Source organism: Sciurus vulgaris (assembly GCF_902686455.1).
Source record: "Sciurus vulgaris genome assembly, chromosome: 1".
In the NCBI taxonomy this organism is placed as follows: Eukaryota; Metazoa; Chordata; class Mammalia; order Rodentia; family Sciuridae; genus Sciurus; species Sciurus vulgaris.
Genome location: NC_136461.1, coordinates 166,366,497 through 166,392,369, shown reverse-complemented (window position 1 = coordinate 166,392,369; position 25,873 = coordinate 166,366,497). Strand labels below are relative to the sequence as shown.

Below are 25,873 nucleotides of genomic sequence, written 5' to 3'. Positions count from 1 at the left end.
GAGTATTGACATCTATGGTCAAATAGGCCCTGTGGGCTCTTTGCTGTGGATTATCTTCCAGGGTAGCCAGAACTAAGAAATGATATTAGTTGAAATGATATTATTTGTACATTGAGAAATGACTTGTTAGAATTAAACAATGAAAAGCATTAAACTTGTTAGAATTAAATAATTAAACAATGATAATGAAACAATTATCAAAAATGATAATTATTGAGTACTTACCAACGGGGTAAGTTGAGACAGGGTTTTGCTAAATTGTCCAGGCTGGTCTCTAACTTGAGATCCTCCTGCATAAACCTCCTGAGTTGCTGGGATTACAGGCATGAGCCAATGCCTCCAGCTTTTAAGTGCTATATATGCAATATATCCATTTTAAGTCTCATGACTTGATGACATGGATACTTCTACCACTGGTTTATAGAAATACAAACAAATGCTTGGTCCTAGCCATGATAATATTTAGACCCAGAAGTTGCCTATTCTTAAAACCTATGTTCTTAATGTATATAATAATGCCATTTTACCCATGATGAAATAAACCAAATAGTAACAAGGAATTTTTTTAAAAACAGAATACTAATATAAAACTACTGGGTTTGTATATACAGATGAAAAACACTTAGCCAAAGGCAAATGTCATTTTCTGCTCATGGGTCAAGTACTTTCGTAGCATGAATGATAACCTGGATCCAATCCCCAGTACCATAAAAATAAATAAATACAATTAAATAAATAGATTGCATCTGTTGACTTACTCTGCCATTCCATGGTACAGAATTTTAAAACTATTAATAAGATAGAAAAACAAAAAACAAGTTATCTTTCATCATGCCCAGTGCCTAGATTGTTTGAATTCCTCTGAATTGTCAACCTTAGATCCTAAGCTCAATGGGAGAAGGTAACCACTTTCTCTTCTTTACTAATCCTGCATTGTTTTCAAATGTCTAGAGAGGGCAGCTAATAATTTCAGAACAAATTTAAAATGCAATTGATCAAAATTATACATACTCACTTTTCCCAGTAAAAGAACAATTTTAGTCTAGTGTTTCTCAAAATAAGATCCTTGGGCTACCTAGAATCACCCAGGTTGTTTAAATGAATATTCTGAACCAGAACCAGTACTCAGAGGACAGCATTTTAAAAGAGCACCCAGATGACCTTGAAGCATACAAGTTGAAGAGCTCTCTTCTAGACCTTGGAAATACAAAGTAAATAAAAAATGCTGAATACAAGAAGCCCTCCAGTGGAGAATGGCTTTGTGTTTGCAATCCAGGTTTAGTTGCAAGAAAATACAAAGTATTCAGTATAATGTGCAAAGCTTTTATATTTACAAAAAAAGAAAGAAAGAAAAGAAAGAAAGAAAGAAAGAAAGAAAGAAAGAAAGAAAGAAAGAAAGAAAGAAAGAAAGAAAGAAAGAAAGAGTAGCCAATAGATTTAAGGCCTGAAATAGATAAACTTCAATTGTTTAGTATTTTTTATCCAAAATCAAAATTACCACCTCATCTCTACAAAGGAATCAACTTAGATCCAGGCAGGGGACATGATTACTGACAACTCAGTGTGTACGGCAAAGCCAGTGTTTTCCCTCCACATGCTCCTCCCTAAGAAAGTGACATTACAGTTGACCTCTGTACTTCCTTGACTTTGTAATGTTGGACATTTCAAGGTAAATTGAAAATACAAATGAATAGAGACTTGAGTTTGCAATCTCACAAGAAAACAATTAAAATTCACAATGTGAGAAAATATCAAAGCTACAAGTCCAAACACTTTAAAAATCAATGTCTGATTTCCACTTTTAGTCGTAATGAATAACTAATGAGAGACCAACCCATCTTCCACAAATAAGGAGACAATTGGACAACAATATATAAACAACTCTATTTAAACAACAGGCCTCCAGCAGTGCAGGACAGAGTTCCTCAAAAGCAGCCCCACAAAAGAGGCAAGCCCTCCAGAGCTCAGCTTTTTGAGACAAAGCAGTTTCTGGGCTTCAGTGTTGATGGGGGTTGATTCAAGTAAAATGCAATTGCTTATCTGGATTGAGAAGACAGGAGTTCAGGGAGGCTTGTGGGGTGAGAGGGTGGAGAGAATATAGAAAACAGAAAGATGTGCAGAGAAATTTTTCTAGAAATTTTCATAGTATTCTGAGTAAGGCTTTGACTTAATACTAAGCCACTCAGGGGGAGTCTATAGAAAGCCAGGATAACCAGCATCTGAAGGCCAGCCGCGCTGGTCATGCGCAGACATTGGTGAAGACTAGAACAGATGTTTCCCTACCCTTAATCTGTTGTCCCAGCCCAATTCTCAATTTAAGATATTGAAGGGGAGAACAGAAGGAAAAAAGAAAGGGGGAAAGTTCTTGTTGACTTAGTGAAAAAAAAAAGAAAGAAAGAGAAAAAATGCCAGAAGCATCTTTCTTTTCCTTGAATTCACAAAATCAAGCATTCTTCCACCTGTGGAATTGAGGTTTTTGTGAGCTACGTGGGTTTTAAAGAATGGAGTTTTATTTTTTGCACATCTGGGTCATGCAGAACCCATGGAAATCATAGGATAGAGAAGTCACCATCGCCCAAGAGAACAGAGAAAAGTCCCTAAGGGGGGCACTTCTTGAGAGACCAGGAATGGTACTGGGTCACCAAGTGAGAGATCAAGGCCACTCGATCATGCAGCCTGTGTCCTGGAGGGGACTTTTCCTCTTCTTTTGGAAACCTTATAAACTGACTAGATGCTATGCCCACCACTTCTCAAGGCTGTGTTTTATAACTACCCAGTAAATACCCCATCCCTGATCCTCACACATACCTACAAGTTTGATGGGATCTCCCGAAAGCAAATCTACAGTGGTGTGAGGCACAGGGTCTTGTGTCCCTTAAAGGGAAGGAGTATCAGACTCTGGAGCTGAGAGAGTGTCTGATAAAAACCCTCATTACTCAAATTATGTTATATGCATATACCAATATGCCACAATGAAACTCACCATTCTGTAAAATTAATATGCACCAATAATTTTTTAAAGACCCTGTTACTAAAGAGAAGGGAAAGAATCAATCCAGACTGTAAATACCTCAACAAGCATGGAGACTCCAGAATAGTCAAAAAAGGTCAAGCCACTGCAATCCAGGATTAATGCAGACTTGTCGTTATAGCAACACTGTGCAGTTTCTTCTGTAGGAGAAACAGAGACTTCAGTTAGGGAATATTCACAGATGTTTCTGCTGCTGTCTTCATTGAATGGTGGCAAGACAGTAGTAACCTCACGTTTAACAATCATATTCCAAAAACCTCTTAATTTTTACATTTTCAGTTAATTACTAATTATTTCCAAACTTTGATATTTTATTATTAGGATGTTATGTAAGGTAATTATCACACAGCTCAGAGAGGAAGACAGGGTAGTTTAATTACCAGTATCATTTCACAGATAGACAAATGGGGTAGGAGAGTTTACATGATTTTGAAAGGAGAGCTAGCAAGTTTGAGCTAAAGGAGACTAGAACAGAGGCCTCTAGGGATATGCTTTCCACAATTTCACAGGTTTCCTTGATGGGTGTGCCCAGAGGAACAGCCCTGTTTTCTGATGCTTGAGGTTTACACAATCTGGGATTCACACTTTAAATCAAAGATCCATTGCTTGGGCTTGTCATACAACTTTTGAAGGGACCTGTATGACAGACCCTGAAAATTAAGCTTCAGTTGGTTCATAGTAAAACTGCCTGAATCTGCCTCTGAATGTACCTGGTGGGAAAGAAAGAAAAGATGCTACTTGAGAGTTCATGACCTCTTTTTGATTGACATTCTCAAGGCCACGGCTTACTCATGTGAGATGACATTTCTAAATGGTGACAGGCCCCATTTGGGATCCCTCTGAACAGTAACATGGCTCTCAGAGAAGACCCTGTAGGCTTAATATATCCCCAGCATTAACAAAGTTTATGAGATAAATTCCAATTCTTTATCATGAAATTCTCTGAAAAAATTAATTCTTCATTAGAATAATTTTGCTGGTAAAAATTCTCAAGGTTTTTCCTTTATCACTGCAGAAAAATGTGAATATGATTGTTTCTCAATTTGTAGAAAATATGAGTGCTTTAAACAAAACTGCTGCTTAGAGATAAAAACAGATGAACAGAAAATATAAAACAGACATGAAAAATTTTATATGGCAGTAACTGTTAGAAAAAGGAGAAATGATACAAGGTAAATTACAACATATTCAAAAGGTGGTATTCAGGCATGTGATTTGTTTTTAAGTTTCACCTTTGGATGTATATTCATATTTATTAGTTGATCAGTAACAACAAAGTATGTAGTATGTTGAGGACATTTTAAAATACAGTGGGTAATAACAAATATGGGTGATACCCTACTTTTTTCTTCAAGGAACTTATAATATCCTTGAGGGACAAGGATAGGATTGGTACAGAGTGACATACAATTAAAAATGATAAAACAAAAAAGAATGAGAATTTACAAAAGGAGAAGTCTCACTGGAGTGATTGGGGAATGCTTCATGCAAAAAGCAGCCTTCAAGGAAATGATGCAGAGATGTAAGCATTCCAACCATATGGACAGCTTTAATTAAACACTAATGACAGCTTCAGATCTCAGACTCCTCCTGCTCCCATTCAACCAGCATAACTGAGGGGCAACTCTGGGCCAGGCACTGAGGTACTGCCTTCTGTTGCCCTGTTTCTCCTGTAGGAAAGGGCTAAGCAGTTACTACGGATTCAGGCTATCCTTCTACAGGTCTAAAATGATAAATTAGAACCTCAAACAAAATCGAAAGTCACCACAACTTCACTCATCCACTGACCATGCGGTGACATTGTGAGCCTTCACCATTTGTCTCAATAAACACAGGACTTACCTCTACTGGTGCAGGGGGCCTGCTTATACTGTTGGGTATAATGTGCCCCTGCTCATTATCAGACAGGAAAAAAACTGAGATGCAGCAAAAAGAAAAATACTTGCTCTAAGGAAAGAATACTCAACAGAGGAGTGTTGGTCAGGTTACAAATACATTTTTATGTAATTTAGAAACATTTCATTACATTTGCAGAATATAAAATACCTCTCAAACAATAGGTAAGGAGAGAACATCAAATTCATATGATATACACATAAACATATATGTAATGGAATTAGAGCTTGCAAAGTTAGATACAAAAAATTAATAAGACTAATCACATTGGGATTAAGTATTTGCAGGTTTTCTATGTAGATCTTTTTTGAACATAATTATTTTAAAAATAAAATTTAGATGGCTTCGTGGCTTATACCAATCATGGACACATCTTCCCTACTCCATGTTCAGTGAAAGCACGTTGGTAGCTTGAGATTAGTGATGATAATGGAAGTTATATTTTCATCATAGAAATGTTGGCAAATGCTACAAATAAGTGCTTCTGCACAGGACCACCCCATGCTTCAAAAATTGTTTCTTAAAGATTTATCAGCACACCACTGCTTGGAGGTGGCATGCATGCTTCTTAAACACTTTTTTTAAAAAATCAGCAGTTTAAAAAAATATCCTTGATTAAATAAATGACTTAGATCACTGACCTATATGGCAATAGATCTTAAATTGACAATAATGTCACAATTTGATATCAAAATTTGTCCTTATATCTTCTACTTGTTATAGTATCATTCTTATCAAATAACAAAATAATACATATTTCAAAATAAGCTACAATCTAAAACTCTTTGTCCAAAAATTCCTGTAAGAAAATAGCATTCATAATTAAACCTAAAAAAATAGTTAGTGAATAACAAACTTTTCTGACATGTTATTTTATGTACTAGAAAACATAATAGTAATATTTATAAGAGAGGGTTAGCAAAAATAAACTGTAATTGAAAGAATATTAGTCCTGTTTGATTTTTTAAAAAGGTCAGCACATTTTCTTGAAAGAAACTACAAATACTATTGTTTATACACATGGGCATAAGTTCTATCACCCTATCCCACAGCAGGCAGATGACATTATCTGATCATTGTACCTTTTTCCACCCAGGTCAAACAAGACCTAAGAATTTTATCAACTCAGCGTTTTGAAAAACCACTACTAATTGACCAAAAATTTGTCATTCTGAACTTAAAATACTACAGTGAAAAAAAAAATCTGTGTATTTATCTAGAGATTTATAACTGTATCTAAGTGACTAGAAAATGGTGATTAAAAGGTATTGAAAATATTTTTTAAAACAAGTTTTTTCTTTCTATCTTACCACATTTATCTCACTTCTAAATTGTACTTGGCATTCTCTATTTTCTTATATTTATTCCATAATTTAAGTGGTGATGGGTTATGAACCATGAAAACCTTTGGACTTTATCAGTAGTGATATAAAACTTTCCCTTCCATTGTCTCAGAGTGTGCTCATGCCATTACTTGCTTTATCTTTTAGTTTTATATCCGAGTTTCTCCTTTGTGATTCTTTTAATCAAAACATGTATATATTCTTCAGGCCATCCAAAACAAAACAAAAAAATAAAGCAAAACAAAAGACTCATGCTATATAGTTGTGGATAAGTATTTGCTATTTTAAAAGAAGCAATTCATGATGTCTTTTCTAAATAAAAAAGATATCCTAATGGTGAAGTTGCCAATTCACTCAAATGAAAATTTAAATACAGTGGACATTTCTAAAATCTTCTCAAAAATAAGCAAAGTTTCCTCTCACACAATATCCTCTGGGTTCTGCAATTGTGCTGATTTTATGGCTATAACCTTGTGTTGTAAGCTTCTAAGTAAATCAACTAGCACAATAAAAATCACATCATCCTAGAAAAGAGTAAAGTGAATGCACAGCTAATATCCTGCCTTAAGCAAAATGAGGTAAGCTTGGAGCATGTGCAAAGGAGACAACTAATCCATACCCATGTGGGATGTGGTAAATGATAGGCTTTATCTACAAAAAACAACATTTCAGAAAGAAATTAACCATCAGGTGTGGGTGGGCAATTAACTCCAGACTGTGGAAGCCAGCTCTTTCCTGTGGAATATTCATTAAGTCTTTTAATTAAAAAGTATTCATAGTTGCATAATTTAGAAGTGCTTTTCATATACTTCAAAAGATTCTTGACAGTCTGTGAGTCACTCATAATTTTTTAAAAGTTAAGTATTTTCTGTTGATATCAATTAACTATTGAGAAGCGGATTTCCCGAAAATCTCTAATTTTCTCAAGAAATAAGGGGACAGGAAACATTTAGGACAAACAACAACTCTACTTTTGGAAAACATGCACATTTCATTGAGCATTTCATTCATTCATTCACTTGTTCATTCAAGCAGTCACTTAGTATAGATGCTCTGGAGTTCTTACTCTGAGCACCATCTTAGGAGATGATGGTCTCTACCTTCAGTAGACTTACAAATGGGGAAACTAGTCAGATGAACTCATAATTCTAAGATTGAAGAAAGTACTAAGGAAGCACAGGAGATCTGATGTGGTAGATAGAACAACCCACCCCACTCCACCCAAAGATCTTCACATCTAATCTTCAGGAACTGTGAGTAGGTTACCTTGTATGGCAAGAACAACTTCACAAGTTTAAGGCTGTTGGGATTTAAGATTATCCTATATAGTCCAGGTGGATCTAAGGAGGCAAGAGGTTCAGTCAGAGTAGCTGTTATGACAGTAGAAGAGGTCAGAGAGATTTGAAGATTCCACACAGCTGGCTTGAAAATGGTGGGTGGGGCATGCACCAAGGAATATAGATGCCCCTCTAGAAGATGGAAAGGACAAGAAAATGGAGTCTACTCTAGAATCTCTAAAAGGAATATAACCATGCCAAAACCTTGATTTTATGTCCTTAAGATTCATTTCAGACTTCTGTGACACAAAACTGTAAAATAATAAATTGTTCTATTTTAAGCCACTAGATTCAACAATTTACTACAACAGCAATAGGAAATTTATACACAAGGGCTGTTGATTTGGGTGCTGTTATAGATTGGTTAAGAGATTTCCCCCAAAAGCTCATGTGTGAGGAAACTCAGGAATGTTTAGAGGTAAAATGATTTGATGAGAAGAGCTGTAACCACCCATTTGAATAAATTAATGGGTGGTAATTGCAGGCAGGTAGGGCATGGCTGGAGGAAGTAGGTCACTGAGATGTGCTCTTGAGGATTATATTATTCCTGGCTCCTTCCACCCAAGCTCTTTCTACTTCCTGGCTCTCATGAATGGGACAACTTTCCTCTGCCATGACCTCCTGCCATGATGTTCTCTCTCACCATAGTCCCAGAACTATGGAATTGACCAATCATGGACTGAATCTCTGAAACCATGAGCCAAAATAAACTTTCCTCAAGTTTTTCTTGTCAGGCTTTTGGTCACAGTAATGAAAAACTGAGTAACACAGGGAGTAGGAAGAGGGTGGGGGAGGGAGCATGTTTAGACTTCAGGGTCCACACAAAGAAACCATGTCTTCTTTCTTCATCCTTGAATATGCAGGACCTATTACTGCATCCAAGATTTACTAGGTGTTCAATAAATATGAGAAATATTTGCTGAATGAACAATGATAGGAATTAATAAGGGAATGGAAGAATTGGAAGTGTGAGCTAAGACCTGGAGGATGACTAGAATTTAGTAGATGAGCAGAAGCTGGAGGCTAACCTGGCAAATCCTAATGCTAATGGAGACCTCAAAAGAGTACATCTTAGGCCAGTATAAGATGACTAAAATGTTGTGGGGACCCAAACCACTAAACATAGTAATAGAAGATTTTTCCATAGATGAGCAACCTTTATTTTCATTCAGAGAACTACACAATATAATATATGAGACTTGTTTCATATCTTTTGATTATTCTATCATCTGCTCAACTATGATTTGTCTGAGAAGATTGTTGGGGAGAGGAACATCTTTAGTTCCCTTCTACTTTGCCCATTGCCACATTCAGTTTATGCCTCCCCCAGCTTTGGTCACTTCCAGATATTTTCTGTATTCTCCAAAACCCACAGATGACCTGCCATGAACTCTAAACAAAACACAGCTACTCTGCAGCTACCCTCCTGGGTTCCTTATCACTCCCAACTAGAATACTTCAAAGTTTCAGAATCATCATTTTTTTTTTCACAGCAGAAAAAAATATGTGAAATTTATACTTATTCTTTCTGAACTTAATTAAGTACAGAATCAGAATCATAAAACTGAAAACACAAAAGTAATGAAACCTAGATTTACAGGTTTTAGTGATTAAACCCACATTGTTTCTTCATCCCAGATGTAGACAGCCTATAAAAACTTACATTGGACAATGAATATGCCACTTGTGGCAACTTTGAGATAATTATTATGTTTTTAAAGGTGTGTTCTTTTGAGAAAAGTATTAGGTAAATTATTACAATACTTAAATATGAATATGTATGTATATATACATATATTTGAAAATGCATAAAGAATATGTAAGCTCTAGATTATGATTTCCAACCTACTTTAATGGATTGTGTTGATTCTGTTGAAATAATTACAGAATTGAAAACTTGGGACTTACTGGATTAAATTGAGAGGGGAAATCAAGAACAAGAGCAATAAATCTAGCTTTGGCATTTAAAGTAGAACAAGAGAGAAGAAGACTGGACTTTTTGGAGTGTCAAAAGAGGGGAGAGAATGAGGATGGCAGAGGAATATTCTCAACAACTACTTCTAATCAATATAAAGGGCCACTGGGTGCCAGGGTTTCAACAGGATACAGCAAAGTGACTTTATCATCAGCTACTGTTCTGTGCAATAGGTATTGAGGGACAGAGATGAGATCTTCCTGAAAAGTTTTCACTTTAGCAGGAAAGTAAACCATTCAAGAAGCCATCATTAAATAAGCACTATATCAATATTTCATAAGAGTTCTTTGAGAAAACAGGCAGGAAGATGCAAACTTGCCATGAGAATTTAAGAAAGACCAAAGAAGCTGATACTTAAACTGCATCCAAGTTGATATGAGTTGATGCAATTGATTCATATATTTCTTTTCTGTTCTATTCTATTCTGTACTTACAATATATAATATACTTTAATACAATAGATACTTAATATGTATTTAATCAATTATATAAGCATTCTATATTTTATTTATCCATTGTACTGTTGATGAATATTTTTCGTTTCCAGTTTTTTTGCAGGATAATAAACAGTGTCATTATGACAAATCTTGCACTGTATTTCCCCATTAGTAGAATTCACTGGTAAAGATGCTGAGGTAAGAGATTTTCTTTATGTGAAGATTTTGAAGTAATGATTTAATTTATTTAATAATTACAGAAAAATTATGGGAATTTATTTAAGTTTTTTAATCAGTTTTGTAAAATTATAGGTTACTAAGAATTTGCCCATATCATCTAAATTTCCATTTAGATCAGGATACCAATAACACTTTCAATTTTCATACATCCATAGAATCTGAAGTTACAACCTTTTTAAAATGTTATTCCTATTATTGCTACTTGTGACTTTTTCAAAAAGTTTTGTTTGATGTGTAATAATCTTGTTATTCTACTCAAAGGGCCAAACTGAATTTTTTTATTCTTGCGATTTTGTTTTCCATTTCGTTAATTTCTATCTTTATTATTTCTTCCTTTTTTCTTTCTTTGGTTTCATTTTGAATTTTAAAAATTCTTGGTGTACATGATTAAATTATCAATTTTATTTTTCTTTCCTAATACATGCAGCTCAATATATAAATTTTCCTTTGGTGCTGCTTTATCTGTACCCCATACATTTTGATATGCATTTCCTTTATAAAATAATTAGCTTTTTTCCTCTAATTCTATGAGTTCCTATTTGAACAAGAAATAATTGCAAAGGGTGATAATTTTCAAATATAAAAAATTTTTTGAGTTATCTTTTTGCTATAAATTTTCTTCTACTAAATATTTACAGTTTATTTCCTGCTGGCCAAATAAAAAACTCCTGCATGTACAATTTTCATTATTTTAGATGTGTTGAAATTTACATTATGATCCCAGTGTGTGGTCATCAGAAAAACAGAAACTCTTTCATTCTGTCCCAGTTATCTACCTGAGAGAGAATATAACATGCCAATCCTGGCACTTAGCTGGATCCTCAGTTACAGACAAGAATGCTAATTGGGTCATTCAGAATAATTTCCCCTATTCCCAGACCTGCCACATGAGCTTTCTGAATCATGCTCACATTCGATGCAATAGATATTTCAAATTTTCCTCTTTGTTTTTTCTCTCTTACCAAATTGTGAAAGGTATTGTTTAAGTCCCAACAAACCTGATAGAGATTTAACCCTGTGGTTTAAAATAATGTTTTGGATTCTATCCATGCAACCTTTTTTTTTCTCCTGGTTTCCCTCCCTTGCTTTCATCTTTCATTCCATTTATTTATCAGTTGACCATCTAATCACTTTTTGTCTCTGGTGATAAAGCCATAACCAAAACATATGCCAAATTTATTTGGGGGGGAATCATTTACAACTATACTTTACAAAAATAATCACAAAAGGTAATTAAAAAATACTGAGTTTTTATCTTGAGTTTTTAGCATTGACTTATTTACTCAATTTTATGACCAAATAACAAAAACAAGTATGGTGCTATTTTATTCTTTGATAAATCATGTTATTTCTTTAACTTCATGATTAAAAAAAAAAAGTACTTATTTTGGAGTACATACTTAAAAAATAGATGCCATTACAGTTTTTTAAAATCTAATAAATTTGGAACTAAAATTATTGCCAAAATTTCAAAAAGAGTAAAACAGATATTTCTCAAAATTTTCCAATAAATATAACTTTCCATTTAGTTAAGAGGAATTAGCAAATACTATACAATATAAATTTTTTTCAAGTTTAGTATATTTATATTACATAAAAGTCACAATGGTGGATAATTAACTATTTCTGATGTTTTAATCTTATTAAATATTGAATGAAAAGATAAATAAGCAAGTTTTTCTCTAATTCAATTCTGTCTTGTCATTCAACTGTAATACATAGTGCTTTTCATTCCTACTTCATAGTAGCATATGACTTTCTTCTGTGTCTTTATTTTCTCTATAATGATTCAAAGTCATCAGTTCATGAGTTTTCTAAAAAATAAACATTGACCTGGATAACTTAACAAGTAGCCACAGCAAAATACTTATTGTTGTTACCTGATTATTTTTCAGGTAAACATGAAGATGAAATTGCTTTAATTTGCTGATTAAATTAGCTGATTATTTGGAGTAAAAATCAAAAATATATTCAAAGAGATGATATTTGGAGAAAAGACTGATCTGTATTACAACTGTAAAAATACTATAAATTTAAAACTGTGGCTCAATCATTTACTTGGAATAAATAAAAAGAAGACAGAAGAGGAAGAGAATGAAGAAGGAAAAGAGAGGAAGAAGGGAAGGAGGAAGTAGAGATAGAAGGAGAAGAAGGAAAAGATGGAGGAGAAAAAGAGAAGACAGGAAAGAGGGAAGAAGATAAAGAACAGGGGAGAGAAAAGAGAAGGAGAAGAGAAAGGGAAAAGGGAAGAAGAACAGGACCAGGTAGAGAGTAGAGGAAGAAGAAGGAGAGAGAGGAAGGAGGAGGGAAGGAAAGTAGAGGGAGGAGGAAGAGGAGAAGAAAGCACAGCAGAGAGGAAGAGAGAAGAGATTTCATTCTGTGTTCTAATGCAAGTCAACAACTTAACATTGCTCTTTCCTTAAAACTCACTCACCATTGCAGTTGCCATTGGATAGAGAATTGAGCAACGTGTTTTGTTCACACTGAAATGAAAACAAATGCAAAGACAAATATTGTAAAAAAAAAAAAAATGCTGCCCATGAAAAACAAATACATCATTTCTTTCTTCACAGTGAATACCAAAAAAATTCTCCAGAAAATATGCTTTACTAGCTTTGTTTTCAGAAAGCTGCATACAATAAACTTAGAAATTATAAGATGAAAATGACTTCTAAGGATATTAGCTCAGTGGATCATTGATTTATCAAGTCAGACATCTTCTTCAGTTTGCTTCCATGTTGAGTCAGAAATTAAATATATGCTTGAGTTTATCATGTAGCATACTTAACAGAAATTGACCTCATTAACACAGCATTCTCAGAAGGAGAGCCACTGGTCAGATATTTCCTATTACACAAAAGTTAACTCCATGAATATGTCTGAGAAACATTCCTGATTTATGGAGATGCTGGAGAAGGAGAATGAAAATGGCTCTGTATCATTCAGTTAAGCCTCTCTGAAAATATTTGATGCACCTTATGAGATCACATGCTATGTTGTTATTCTCATTAATGAGGATAAAAGCAACTGGAATTTTTTCAGTACTTACTGTACATGGAGGACCTGACATTGATCATCTCATCCTCTAAACAATCTTATGATTGTTCTAATCTCATTTTCCACATGAGGAAGTCAAAGACAAGGGAACTTATGACACTTGATTAAATTCACAAAAGCTGGTAAGAGCTGGACTAAACTTAAAGCCTATGCCTTTCCAGTTCCAAATGAGGCTACCAAACATTGCTTTATGCTGTTGCTATTGTGAAATCTTTTTGCACTTTTATTTTCCCTTCTGAATACCCAATGGTACAGCTAACATATTTTGAGTATTACTTTGATAGATATCAGCAGTACACTTTCTACCAGCTTATTTCACATTTCTGAGTCTGTTATGATTTAGCTACGAGGTGTCTCCCAAAAGCTCCTGTGTTAATGCAGGAACATTCACAGGTGAAATGATTGAATTATGAGAGTTGTAACCTAATCAGTCCATCCTAGTTTGAATGGACTGACTACGCAGCAACTGTAGGCAGGTATAGCATGACTGGAGGAGGTAGGTCACTGGGGACATGCCCAAAAAAGGTCATCTTTACTACAGTCCCTTCTCCTATCCCTGATTCTCTGCTGCCTGAGGGAGCAGCTTCCCTTCACCATGACCTTCCCCCATAATGTGCTGCCTCACCCAGGGCCCTTAGTAATGGAGTTGGCCATCTATGAACTGAACCTCTGAAACCATGAGCCCCAAATAAACTTTCCCTTTTCTAAGTTTTTTTCTTTTCAGGTGTTTTGGTCACAGCAACACAGTGCTGACTGAAACAATCTCCAGCAGGCTGAAACATAGTCTGAACCTTCCTTTTATGTAGAATTCAGGTAATGTCACTTATATGTTGTGACTGGTGATGATAAAGATAATGCAATTAAGGAAATTGACCCCAAATGACATTCAACAAGTGTGACTTTCCTTCCTCTTAAAACTACCTTGTCTACACTATTCTGTGCAGAATTTCAAATAATTTACATAGATACTCCACCTTCAAAGAGGTGGATCCTAACTCCACATTTCTTACCTGAGATCTACAACCAGTGACTTCCTCCCCAGATACAGCATAGAAAGGGTGAAAATAGAGTGACCTTACAGAGGAGAAATTCAGGCAAACACTATCTCATTCAGGTGATCAAGTTTAATATCAGTAGCAAATAATGTTGACTTTATGTGCTTTTGATAAGATGCAGTAACACACTTTGAGGCTATCGATTTCCTCCCCAAAATGCATAATCTCAGTCTTATTCTGAGAAAAACACTGGAAAAATTCTAATAGGAGGGTATTTTATAAACTACTTGGCCAATATTACTCAAACTTTCAAGGTATTTTAAAAAGCAACAGACAAGATGAGCCTAAGGAAGTATGACAACTAAATATAACATGGTATCCCTGATGGAATTCTATAACAACAACAAAAGAAGGATATTAAGTAAACAAAGAAGATGTAAATAAAACATGGACTTTGGCTATTTTATCAATTATATCAGTCAATTATACCAATTTTGTTTTTTTCAATAATAATCAATATGTCATAGTAATGCCAAATGTTAATAATAAGGAAAATCATGTATGGTGTGGAGTACCTGGATGACTGAGAGACAATACAAACTCAAGGACATAAGAGAAAGAAGATATCATTGTAGTCTTGAGTAGTCAAGAGAAGCTTCGTGAAAAGTACAGTCAACCAAACTGAAAATAGTAGCTAAGAGTGTAAAGTTTTGAGTAGGCCAAGCACTATTCTAAGTGCTTTGCATATTTAATTATCTTGCTTACAGATGAGGAACCCGAAGTACAAAGATTCAGTAACTTGGTTAAAGTTCAACAGCTAGTTAGTGGGAAATCCAGGAAGTTTGGTTTCAAAGTCCAGGCTCTTAATATTGCAGAGAACTTCAGGACTCATATGATGACAGATAGCTTATTTACATTAAATCATACCAATGCACATTTGATTCAATATCTCTGATAAATGACATTACTTATGGAGATAAAGAGAACTGAATTTTATAATAATGTTATCATAGTAATGGCAGTAGTTTTTGCTTCTCTGGTCATTTATCATATTATCTCTTTAAGAGTTAGATCTAATGAAAGGTATTTTTGTTAGGACCTTAGTAAAAAAGGTCCTTTGAACTAAGTGACTTGTCTTACTTATTCTTGGGATTATAGTATCTGGCACATGTATTCATTAGACATGCACTGAGTAAATGAATGAAAAGACAAGAGAGTGATTACCTGAAGGTTAACTATAAGAACCATCTGAAAAGAATACCATGATATTCGGTTTTGCTGAGGGAGAGGGTTGAAAACACTTTTATAATGTACTATTTTATATGAGATGTATTTTAGTGCCATGAGGTACACTTACCTATAGTATGACTGTTCCTACCTACCTTACTGATATCATCAAGTGGCTGGTTGTTGGCATTCCCTTTTGTATTATGTTTATTAGATCCATATGAAATTTCTTCACATTCAGAAAAACAAGTGGATTGTTTATTGAGATAATTTTCACCTGCTGCAGGGTTTCCTTTAAAGAAGAAAAAGGTTCAGAACGCTGAAGTAAATAAAGTAGAATAACTATACCCAATATGTCTAAATCTTTATCTCCAAATGTCACTCAATTGTAGAAGCAATCTACAAAGTAGATTATGCAAAGAATGCCAAGAAGACCCATCTTCCCAAATTACCGCTTCCATTCAATCCATCATTAAAAATTAATGTACTTAATCATAGAGATTTTTCAAAAATGAAAATGTGTTCTAAATGGTCCACTGTCAATCCTTTGTCTCATAATAACATGAACTTTCCTTTACCTGAAATGTAACTTTATAAGTAATAATCCTAATTGGAAGGAAGAGATAGGGAGTTATTGTCCATCTATAGATTAGCTTTGGGCAGCCTTAGGTTACACTGCATTGCCAGGATGTAGCCAAAAGATGCAGAATGGAAGAAGGAAAAGTTTTGACACAAAAGATGTCTGTTTTGGCCATCTGTCCAGGTATAACTGGCCGCATTCAGTGATGAGCAACTGAAACTGTCCTCTCTGTGACTCTGAGAAAAATGTCTGATTGACAGGATGGTCAATTCTGTGTCATGATAACTCCTTACCAACTAAGCAAAGAATACTCCTTCAGGCTTTAGTGTTCACATGGAAGAGAAGATGCAGAAATTGATCATGCATGCAGGTGGAAGAGAGATGAAAGAGAAAAGATTAGATATATTCATTTGGACCATTCATTTAACCTCTTTACATTCCTTATTTTTAAAATTAGATCCATGTTTAAACTAAATAATCTCAAAAGTTTCTAAACAATATGATTTAACGCTAGCTAATTGAGGAGATTTGCAATAGATAAGTCAAGAAAACTTTAAAACCGCCAAACTAACTTTTAATCAAGTCAACCTCTTAGAAACCAAAAATAAACATGAATTCTTAGATTTGTCATAGTTAGTCACCTCACTTCACATGTGATTGTGTCAGTATATTATTTTAAGATAAGATGAAAAAAAATATGCATTTGTTAAAGAATGGAGATACTCATTGTCCCAGGAAAGAAATTCTCAATGAAGTTGAATTCACTGAGTCAGAAGAGGTTTCCCAAATCAGGAACCGGTGTTTCACAGGAAGAAAGGTTGGAAAGTGCATGAATGGAACAGGAATAACAGATCATTTTTATTTTAAGTTAGCTATTCCATCCACAGCTCATATTCAAATTTTGCTCAGATTTAGTTTTTTCCCCTCTTTGTATATAAAACATTAAGTAACCAGTGAGGGCATAATATTTAAATTAAATCAAAATTTCCATGTGGTACAGTTATTATTCAGTTGTATGATGAAATTCAAAACAACCAAGGTTTAAGGACATGGAGAAATTTCTAGCATTTTAGTCTTTCTTGCAAATCCCTTCATTCACTTCCCCATATGGTTAACCCTTAAAGAGGTAAAGCTAAGACAGTTTATTAACCAGTGACTTTCAAGTTGAAAAATAGTCATTCCAATGTTGAATTCTATCTCAAAGCCTAGGACATCAATGCAATTACACATGTAAGGTTGATACACCAAGGACTTCAGGGGTCAGAGTGTTAGAATAGGACTTTGCACAAGCAGTGAATTCTCATGGCCAACTCAAGGGAATAAAAGACAGAGATGATGGAAAAGTTACATCTGGAACACCCTTAAAGGTTCTAAACTCAAATAGTTCTCTGTGAGGCAAATCTTTCCATACTTTGAAAAGCACAAGCCATTTCCCTCCCAGTCTACTTGGAAATACTATGACATGGGTCCTTCTGGCGGGAGGTCTGTTCTCTTTGTTTCCAGAGGAATCATGAGGCACTGAATGAACAAGTGAATGTAAGAAATAAAAGAGAACACGGGGTCATAAGGAGAACAATTTTTAAAAATTGGCAAAAGTAATTCAAGTCAACATTTTCCCCCTTTAAATTGTTTTGTCATTTCTTAAAGCAAAATACTAGCATTCAAACACTAACAATTAATCCTCCTAAGCATAGGCAGGGCAAAAACATTATGTAGTTTGTTTCTTTAAAAAGGTGTTGCCGGGTGTGGTAGTACAGGCCTGTAATCCCAGTGGCTCTGGAGATTGAGACAGGAGAATAGAGAATTCCAAGCCAGCCTCAGCAAAAGCAAGGCAATTTAGTGAGACCTTGTCTCTAAAAAAATACAAAATAGAGCTGGGGATGTGTCTCAGTGGTCAAGTGTCCTTGAGTTCAATCCCCAGTTCCTCTCTACACACACACACACACACACACACACACACACACACCAAAAAAGTACTGCACAAAACCCCAACCCTATTGGCATTCAGAACCATTAGGCTTAATATTCTTCTACTAACAATGCAATCTCATTGACTAGATTTTTAAAAAGCAATACCATGAACCAATTTTGACTTATTCCTATTCCCTTTCTTCCTCTGTCATTTAATCGAGAAAAACTGAGTTTGGTCTGATTACTTTATGGAAAAGAGGTTTCCAAATACCTGAACTAATCTGGGCCATTATCCAACTGTGCATTGTAACTATATGAAATGGCATGATCTTATCTGAATGCTAATCCAAAGAAATTTTCTTTTGTTCTATTGATTTGTTGCATATCTACTACCACATATGTGGTGGTCAACATATGTACCATTGGAAGTTCACAAAAAATAAAAGTAGAATTATCATGTTTTCAAATGTCAAAATTTTTCACCTTATTATGATGTATTAAAACTATTGAACCCACAAATGTAATAATTTCACAAAGGAAAAAGGAAACTAAACTTACATCATCTGTTTCTGTCTTCACTTTAAATTCCATTTCTTTCATGTTTTTTATACTTAAAGTCTTTGCTCTAAAGTTAAGGCAGATAGAAATACAAGTCATTTCCTGACCACTGCATTAACAATGAAGAAGCAAAAGGATGTCATCTATCTTTACAATTATAATGGTTTGGGATCCTATAACCCATCTTTTCATAAGACAATGGTAAATCTATGTATCTCTGGGATATTCAGGAATAGAGAGTAACAACAGAGGCCATCTAACTAGAGATTAATAAATAAAATTTACCTCATTTGGGTTCCCAGAGCCCCATATCTCCAAGCTGTAAGAGGTGGATTGGTAAAGAATTATAAAGAGAAAAGGCTAGAAAGCATGCAGTATTGATAAAATCTTGCTTTTGAAGGAAAGGAAGAAAAGGGGGAATCAATGGCAAAACAGGTCAGATAATAATGAATTGTAGCTACAGATTCTATAAAGATGAAGTCTACAGAGAATCTATTAACACATTTTTAGGAATATAATATTATACACATTTCAGAAGAAGGGTGAGAAGTGAGTAGAAGCATTTTCAGATAGCTACTGAGAAATCAGAAAAGGGAATTAATCAAAATAGAGGAAATGATTTATAGATGTTTAAGCAGATATGCAAAAAGAGAGTGTGTTCCTCAACAAATTATCCAGAAATTTATAGTTACTTAATTTACTTAATTTTACAAATGATTACTGTTGCTTTGTGGTTTGTGTCTCACTGGACATTATGTTTCTTCACATAATTAAAAAAAAATCTCAAATGAGAGGTGGGGAGGGGTGGGGAGAAGGAAAGATAATGGAATGAAACAACATCATTACCCTATGTACATGTATGATTACACAAAGAGTGTGACTCTACATCATGTACACCAGAGAAATGAAAAGTTGTATCCCATTTGTGTACAATAAATAAAAAATAAATAAATTTTAAAATCTCTATGAGACAGTATATGGCTAAGGGACTTATTTATTTAATATATTTTATGTCTTTGCTATAATTTGGATCTGAAATGTCCGCCAAAGGCTCATGTATTAAATAAAGGCTTGGTTATCAGCCTGTATCACTATTAGGAGGTGGTGGAAACTTTAAGAGTAGGGTGAAGTTAGGTCATTGGGAGTATGTCCTCAAAGTGGATATTGGGCCAGGCGTGGTGGTACATGCCTGTAATCCGAGTGACTTGGGAGATTGAGGCAGGAAGACCACAACTACAAACCCAGCCTCAGCGACTTAGTGAGGTCCTAAAAGCAACTCAGCAATGCCCTGTCTCTAAATAAAAATATTTTAAAAGAGGGTTGGGGATGTGGCTCACTGGTTAAGCACCACTGGGTTCAATCCCTGGTACCGAAAAAAGAGGGGGGCATGAGGGATATTGGACTCCAATCACTTTCTCTCTATCTTTCCTTTCTAGTCACCATAAAATGTGCAGTTTTGCTCCACCATATTTCCTCCACTGTGATATTCTACTTTCTACAGGTTCAAAGCATAGGACCAATCAACCATAGATTGAAACCTTTGAAACCATGAGCCAAAATAAACTTCTTCTCCCTTTAATTCATTTAATCCTGGGTATTTGTTATAGCAATGGAGAGTTCACTAACACATTCTAGTTTATAATGTTGGTATTTTTCTTCACTAACACTATTATATATCATATGTGTGTGTATATATATATATATATATATACATTTATCAACATAAAACATGTTCTTATCTCTTTGTCTCTAGTTCTCTTGTAACAAGTAAAACATGAGATTGTAGTACTGATGATATACAAAAATAAACGTAACAGATAACGCCACATACTTTGCTGCATTTAAATAAGATCTTACCTTGGGAAGCGTCCTATCACTACAGCTATGTACAGACACACCAAACAGCAGTCCACATTGGCAGCAAAGCATATCGTAAAGACATATGTACTGACCCATATGCCCTGAAGAGCAACAGAAACAGAAGATGTAGGTTCTTTGGTATTCTCATCTTTTGCATGATTTCTAAATCCCTCTCAATCTTAATCTACAATATTCCTGTGGCCAAATCTCTCTAAAAATATATATCATTATGAAGTGGTAGACAGAAGCCCAGGAACACAGAAGCAAATTCTGGCTCCACCAGACTCTCAGCAGACTCTTCTTTTCTTTCCAGGCACTCCCAACCCTTAGTTCAATCTCCAAGAATCACTGTATTTAAGATCTCTAAATAGTTGACTGATGCATATGTGGTTAGAAGCATGCAATGATTTCCCATTGCTTCCTCCTTTACTGTAACAATATCACAAGCAACTGTCTGCAGATTTTGTCATTCTCAACAATATGTTTTCAAGGATTTCTATAAAAATTACCAATGTAGTTTATTATCACATAAGACTTTCAAAGCCTAGTGTTTAAATGGTTGAATCAAGCAACACTGCCAATGCTACTTTTAGACCAACCACTATAAAGATCATTATGATTTTATCTATAAGGGGCCACTTGTTGTAAAAGCTAAAAAAAAAAAAAAAAAAAAATAGGGTCAACATAGTTCTTGGGAATATTTCAAAACATTGCAGAAACTAATTCTCTTTTAGATGGAATTTCAAAGTATTATACCTTTGTCCACAGTTCAAAATTATAATTGCAAGAAGATATTGTCATATATTTGGCTTTTCTAAACTTAGTGCTGGAAAAAAAGTTTAAATCTTTAAAGAAGAATAATTTGTGAAATCGAGAAAGTCATATTTCTAAATAAAAAATCCTGCATCTATAAATTCATAAACTACAAAATTTTCACTCTCTTTAGCCCAAATAACCTCTATCACTTGATTATACATACAATTTTAATTTGATTTCCTTCTATCCCATTGTTCACCTTCAAAAGTTCTACAAAACATAAATTAATTCCAACCACAAATGAAATAGGTAGAAACTACTTTGTAATCTGAAATAGCATAAGATCTTGGGAGAAGGAAGTATAGGTTTTTTTTCCCAGAAAAAAAATTTGAAACAACCTTTTCTGAAGGTAATTTTTACTTGAATGATTTTCCTTTGTCTATATTATTTATCCACACTGAGCTTGAACGATTTCAAAATAGACTGTTTGAAAAGCTAACCCTCTGGAAGCAAAATGGAGGGATTGTTATCTATAAAATTCCTTTTACTATTAAAGGACACAAGCATTAGTCCAGAGTAAGAAAAAATACATTATAAGATGATTCTCACATTAAACTCCGTCTCCTATCCATGACAATGCTGAGTTATGATTTAGTTCATTGGCAACCTGTCATCTCATAGGTTAGTACACTGAGATGATCTTCCTTTATTCAGATGAATCGGCAGTAATTTGAGTCTTCTATTTGCGTACTGGTTTTTTTTTTTTTTTCCTTCCTAATGTATTACATTGTACTCAATCATATAACAAAACAAGACTGTAAGCGTTTGATCATTCTTCAACTTCCTGTGAGGACTCTGAGTCTTACTCATCCTTGAAATGCTAACTGAACCTGAGTGTGACAGAACAAGACCTCACCAAGACTAAGGAATCCAGTTCCCCCTGGCTAAACTCCAGGATTCAAAACAGCATAGGGAACTAAGGATGCTGGTCCCTGCCACTTAAAAACCACAGAGCCTGGAGGCCAGGACTCATCAGAGCAACCCAAAAATTGTGGTGCCATCTGGTTCTGTTTTTAAAGCATATTTACCCTCCCACAACACCATCTATTATGAGTCAGGCTCTTCGAATGCTCCTTTTTTTCCCAGGGCTACATTTACAACTTTGAAAATGTTAACACATGGAAATTAATAACATAAATCAGTAAATAGTTCTACTGGAATCTGTCTCAACAGTTTTCTGTAACACTTCCTGTTTAAGACTCAAATGTTGATTATCACAGTTATTATATATTGATTAGCTCTTGGGCCCCTATTTTTTTAAATCATTTGAAAAAAATAATCTGACACTCACAACCTCAAACACAAACAAACCCCCAGGTTAAGCTTAAATAGAGAAGGCATAAAATCATGCTCTAATAGAAAATCCATTAGTGTAAAGCACAGTTTAACAGTGAATGGATCAACTCACCTTTCCCTGACCTGTTTTATTATCTGTTTTGGTGACAAATCCATACCATTAACTTTCTATAGAACTGTTCAGTTATTCCAAACTCTGTTCTGAGCCCCTGAGTAAAAACCTCCATTTTAGTCTTTATTACTTCAAAAAGGGTTCTGGACCTACAACCAAAATAGAATCAATATTTTAAAAATTGAAGAAATAAAAATGTTTTTGATTTTTCTGTGATGACTATTTACCTGATTTTTAGCCTTTAAACCTTCAAATTATTTTACACACATACACACACACACATACACACACACACACACACAAACACACACATACACAGAGAAAGAGAGAGACAATCTTTGGTAATTTTTCTTCCATGATAGTGTAGGCATTGTCTATTTATTGAATAATCTAGATATGTTATGTTTACTGAGTAATACAGCCTATATCCACAAAAGTCTAGGCAATATTTTTTTGCTCCAAATATTATATCAACCTTATATCCCAATAATCCATGACTTTCTGCTGCTGAATTCCTTAGCAGCTAAGAAATATTCATCTATTATCAAGTTAGCCTAGTGTCCCATTGAATCATCATGTGCCTGTTATATACACGTCAACTTTCTCAATTTCACTCCTTGCCCATACCACATGTCCTCACTCTAACTTTTCAATAATAATGTCCAAGCAGTAGATTACCAACTTCAAGCTCTTAAACCATTTTCCAAATTATTATAAAACACCTTTAAAGACAGCATATTCAAATGCAAATGCATTAACTTCATCTCCAAATCTACCCTTCCTCCAATTTCTCCTTCAGTTAGAACAGTAATATTCTTCAATAGACTCTCTTCTTTCATTTACTGGTTAAATCATTTCCCAAGTCCTATCAATTATCAATCAAAATATCTGAAACCACACCCTTTTTCAGTCATTGATGATACCTGGTTTTTATACCTTACCTGTGCTTTCCCTAGACCGTCTGACAACTCCAATTATCCTTCTGTTTTGCATACTGCTGCCAAATTACCTAAATACAGATTTGGATATCATATTTAGATAGTATATTAAAGATTTCTGTACTCTACTCCCTTATATTAAATAAAGAAAAAAGAACATAAATGGATATATGAAGGAAAACATCACCTTCAATGAAAAAAGAATATGCTCACAATCCTTAACAACAAAATAAGACACAGATCTACCAAATATTGTGAAACTGGATGATAATCACTGAGGACATAGAAGGCAACATTTTTTTTCTGAGTTCAACCAATTTTACATTTTTGTCTAATCACTGGAATCCTGAGAATCCTATACAATAATCTTGATAAGAGCTTCAAGAAGTAAGAGCATCTAAGCTCTGCAGTGAAGGTTGAGCCACCAGAGAAGCAGGAAGTGTACCCATGAAGATTTGTGTGATACTGTAAAAAACTGCATTGGAAGAATCACAATCTAGCCATTGTATCACAACCTAGCTTCCTGATCAAAGAAAACTATTAGAGATGAAGCAACATGGAAAATGAATAGAAGATAAGTGTCAGGTCACAAGAGAACCTGTGTTTTCTGAGACTTGCTTCAACTGGGGGACACATATTGAGATGACATGCCTAAAATTATAACTCTCAAATTGCTTCAGCTCACTTCCTATCTCCTGCCATCCCCAGATTACTTTTCAGTAAATAGTTAAGTTCACTAAAAAAAAAAAAAAAAAAAAAAAAAAAAAAAAAAAAAAAATTCTTAAGCCTAATCAAGGGACTCTACTTATAGAAGAGAAATGAAAAATAGAAACACAAAATGGAGACAAAGGATAGGTTTGGACATGTAATCTGAATCTCAGGAAGAAACCTTCAAAAGGATATGAAATATTAAAGAAATACTTTATTTAACAAAGAGAAAAATTGAAGGAGATTAAAAAAAAAAGCAAGCCAGAAGAATTTAGAAAGAAGAGTTGAGTAGAAATAAAAAAAAAATTACCAAATAAAAATATTTTAAAACCTAGAAAACATAATAATCACAACTAAAAACTCATAATCAGAATACAAAAAATAAAGAAATCAAATCAGGGAAAAAAAAAAAAACCAAAGTGTCATGGGAAAATACAGAGACATTAAAAAAAGTCAAAGCAAAATTAACAAATACAAATTTGTTAATTGGGCAGAACAAATAAATTTGAAAAAAAATATTCAAAGATACATTAAAGAAAAGCTTTATAATAACTTCATTCTGAGATCAAAAAGATACATAATGCTCATAGAAATTTGAGATTCCTTTTTGATTCTGAGATCAAAAAATATGTGGTGCTCCTAGAAATGTGATAACTGGAGCATTAACCACAGAAATATTCTGATAACATCACCAAATTTTGTGAGCAGGAATGAATGAACTGCATTGTGCATTCATTTAGAAAAACAAAGTTGCATAAAATAACAAAATATCATGTTTACTTCTGATTTCTCTACCTTATCCTTCAGTGTCTAAAGATAATGCCATGTCTAAAACGTTCTGAAAGAAAACATTTTAGACTCAGCCAAAACTACATTTTAGTATTTTTTTAAAAAGGTCAGTATTTTCAAATGAAATAACTTAGAATATAAAACACATGAGCCCTTTTTAGAAACTACTTAGTGATGACATACAGAAATAAAGAGATGAAATGAATAACTCGAAAATAAGAACCTATATTTTTAAAAGACAAAAGATAACCAATACATGCTTTTAAACAATAAATTCTATGTTTTCTATAACTCAATCAATGATGTCTTCTTCCATTGATGTTCCTAACCAGAGACTTAGATGTCATTCTGGACAGATCTACTTTATAGGATGAATTGGTGGTAAAGAATAACTATTCGATCTCTTAAATATTTTCAAACCTATTTTGTCCTCTTGAATTTCACTGTGTCAGCCTTGGTCTAGGCCTTCCTCCTTTGCCTCTGAATTACTAGAGCAGTGCTCTAATTGTGATATACTCCTTCAGTTTGATCTCATCTTCCTAAAATTACTCAAGAGATCTCTTCTAATACATAAATCTTATTAATCTTATTCTACTTTGCCTTTCTGTGATGCTTAACTGTCTCTAGAATGAAATTAATCTTTTCAAAAGTGGTCTTTCACAATCCAACTCATTCTTAACGTTTCTGACCTCATCTGTCACTACATGCATCTTCATACTGTATGTTCCACCTATGCTGAACATCTTGGTACTGAGAGCCCAAACATG

The 25,873-nt window shown here is 34.2% G+C and overlaps 1 protein-coding gene across 1 annotated transcript in view; it reads right to left on the bottom strand.

Moving 5' to 3' along the window:
• Window positions 1-25,873, bottom strand: part of SLC26A7 (solute carrier family 26 member 7) — a gene marked incomplete at its 5' end in the record, with an annotated part of 123,169 nt that overhangs the window by 5,916 nt on the left and 91,380 nt on the right. Inside the window, 6 exon segments of the mRNA XM_079133940.1 lie at window positions 3,071-3,171; window positions 12,694-12,742; window positions 15,694-15,737; window positions 15,740-15,830; window positions 18,588-18,654; window positions 20,445-20,548. Coding sequence (XP_078990066.1) covers window positions 3,071-3,171; window positions 12,694-12,742; window positions 15,694-15,737; window positions 15,740-15,830; window positions 18,588-18,654; window positions 20,445-20,548 — 456 coding nt within the window.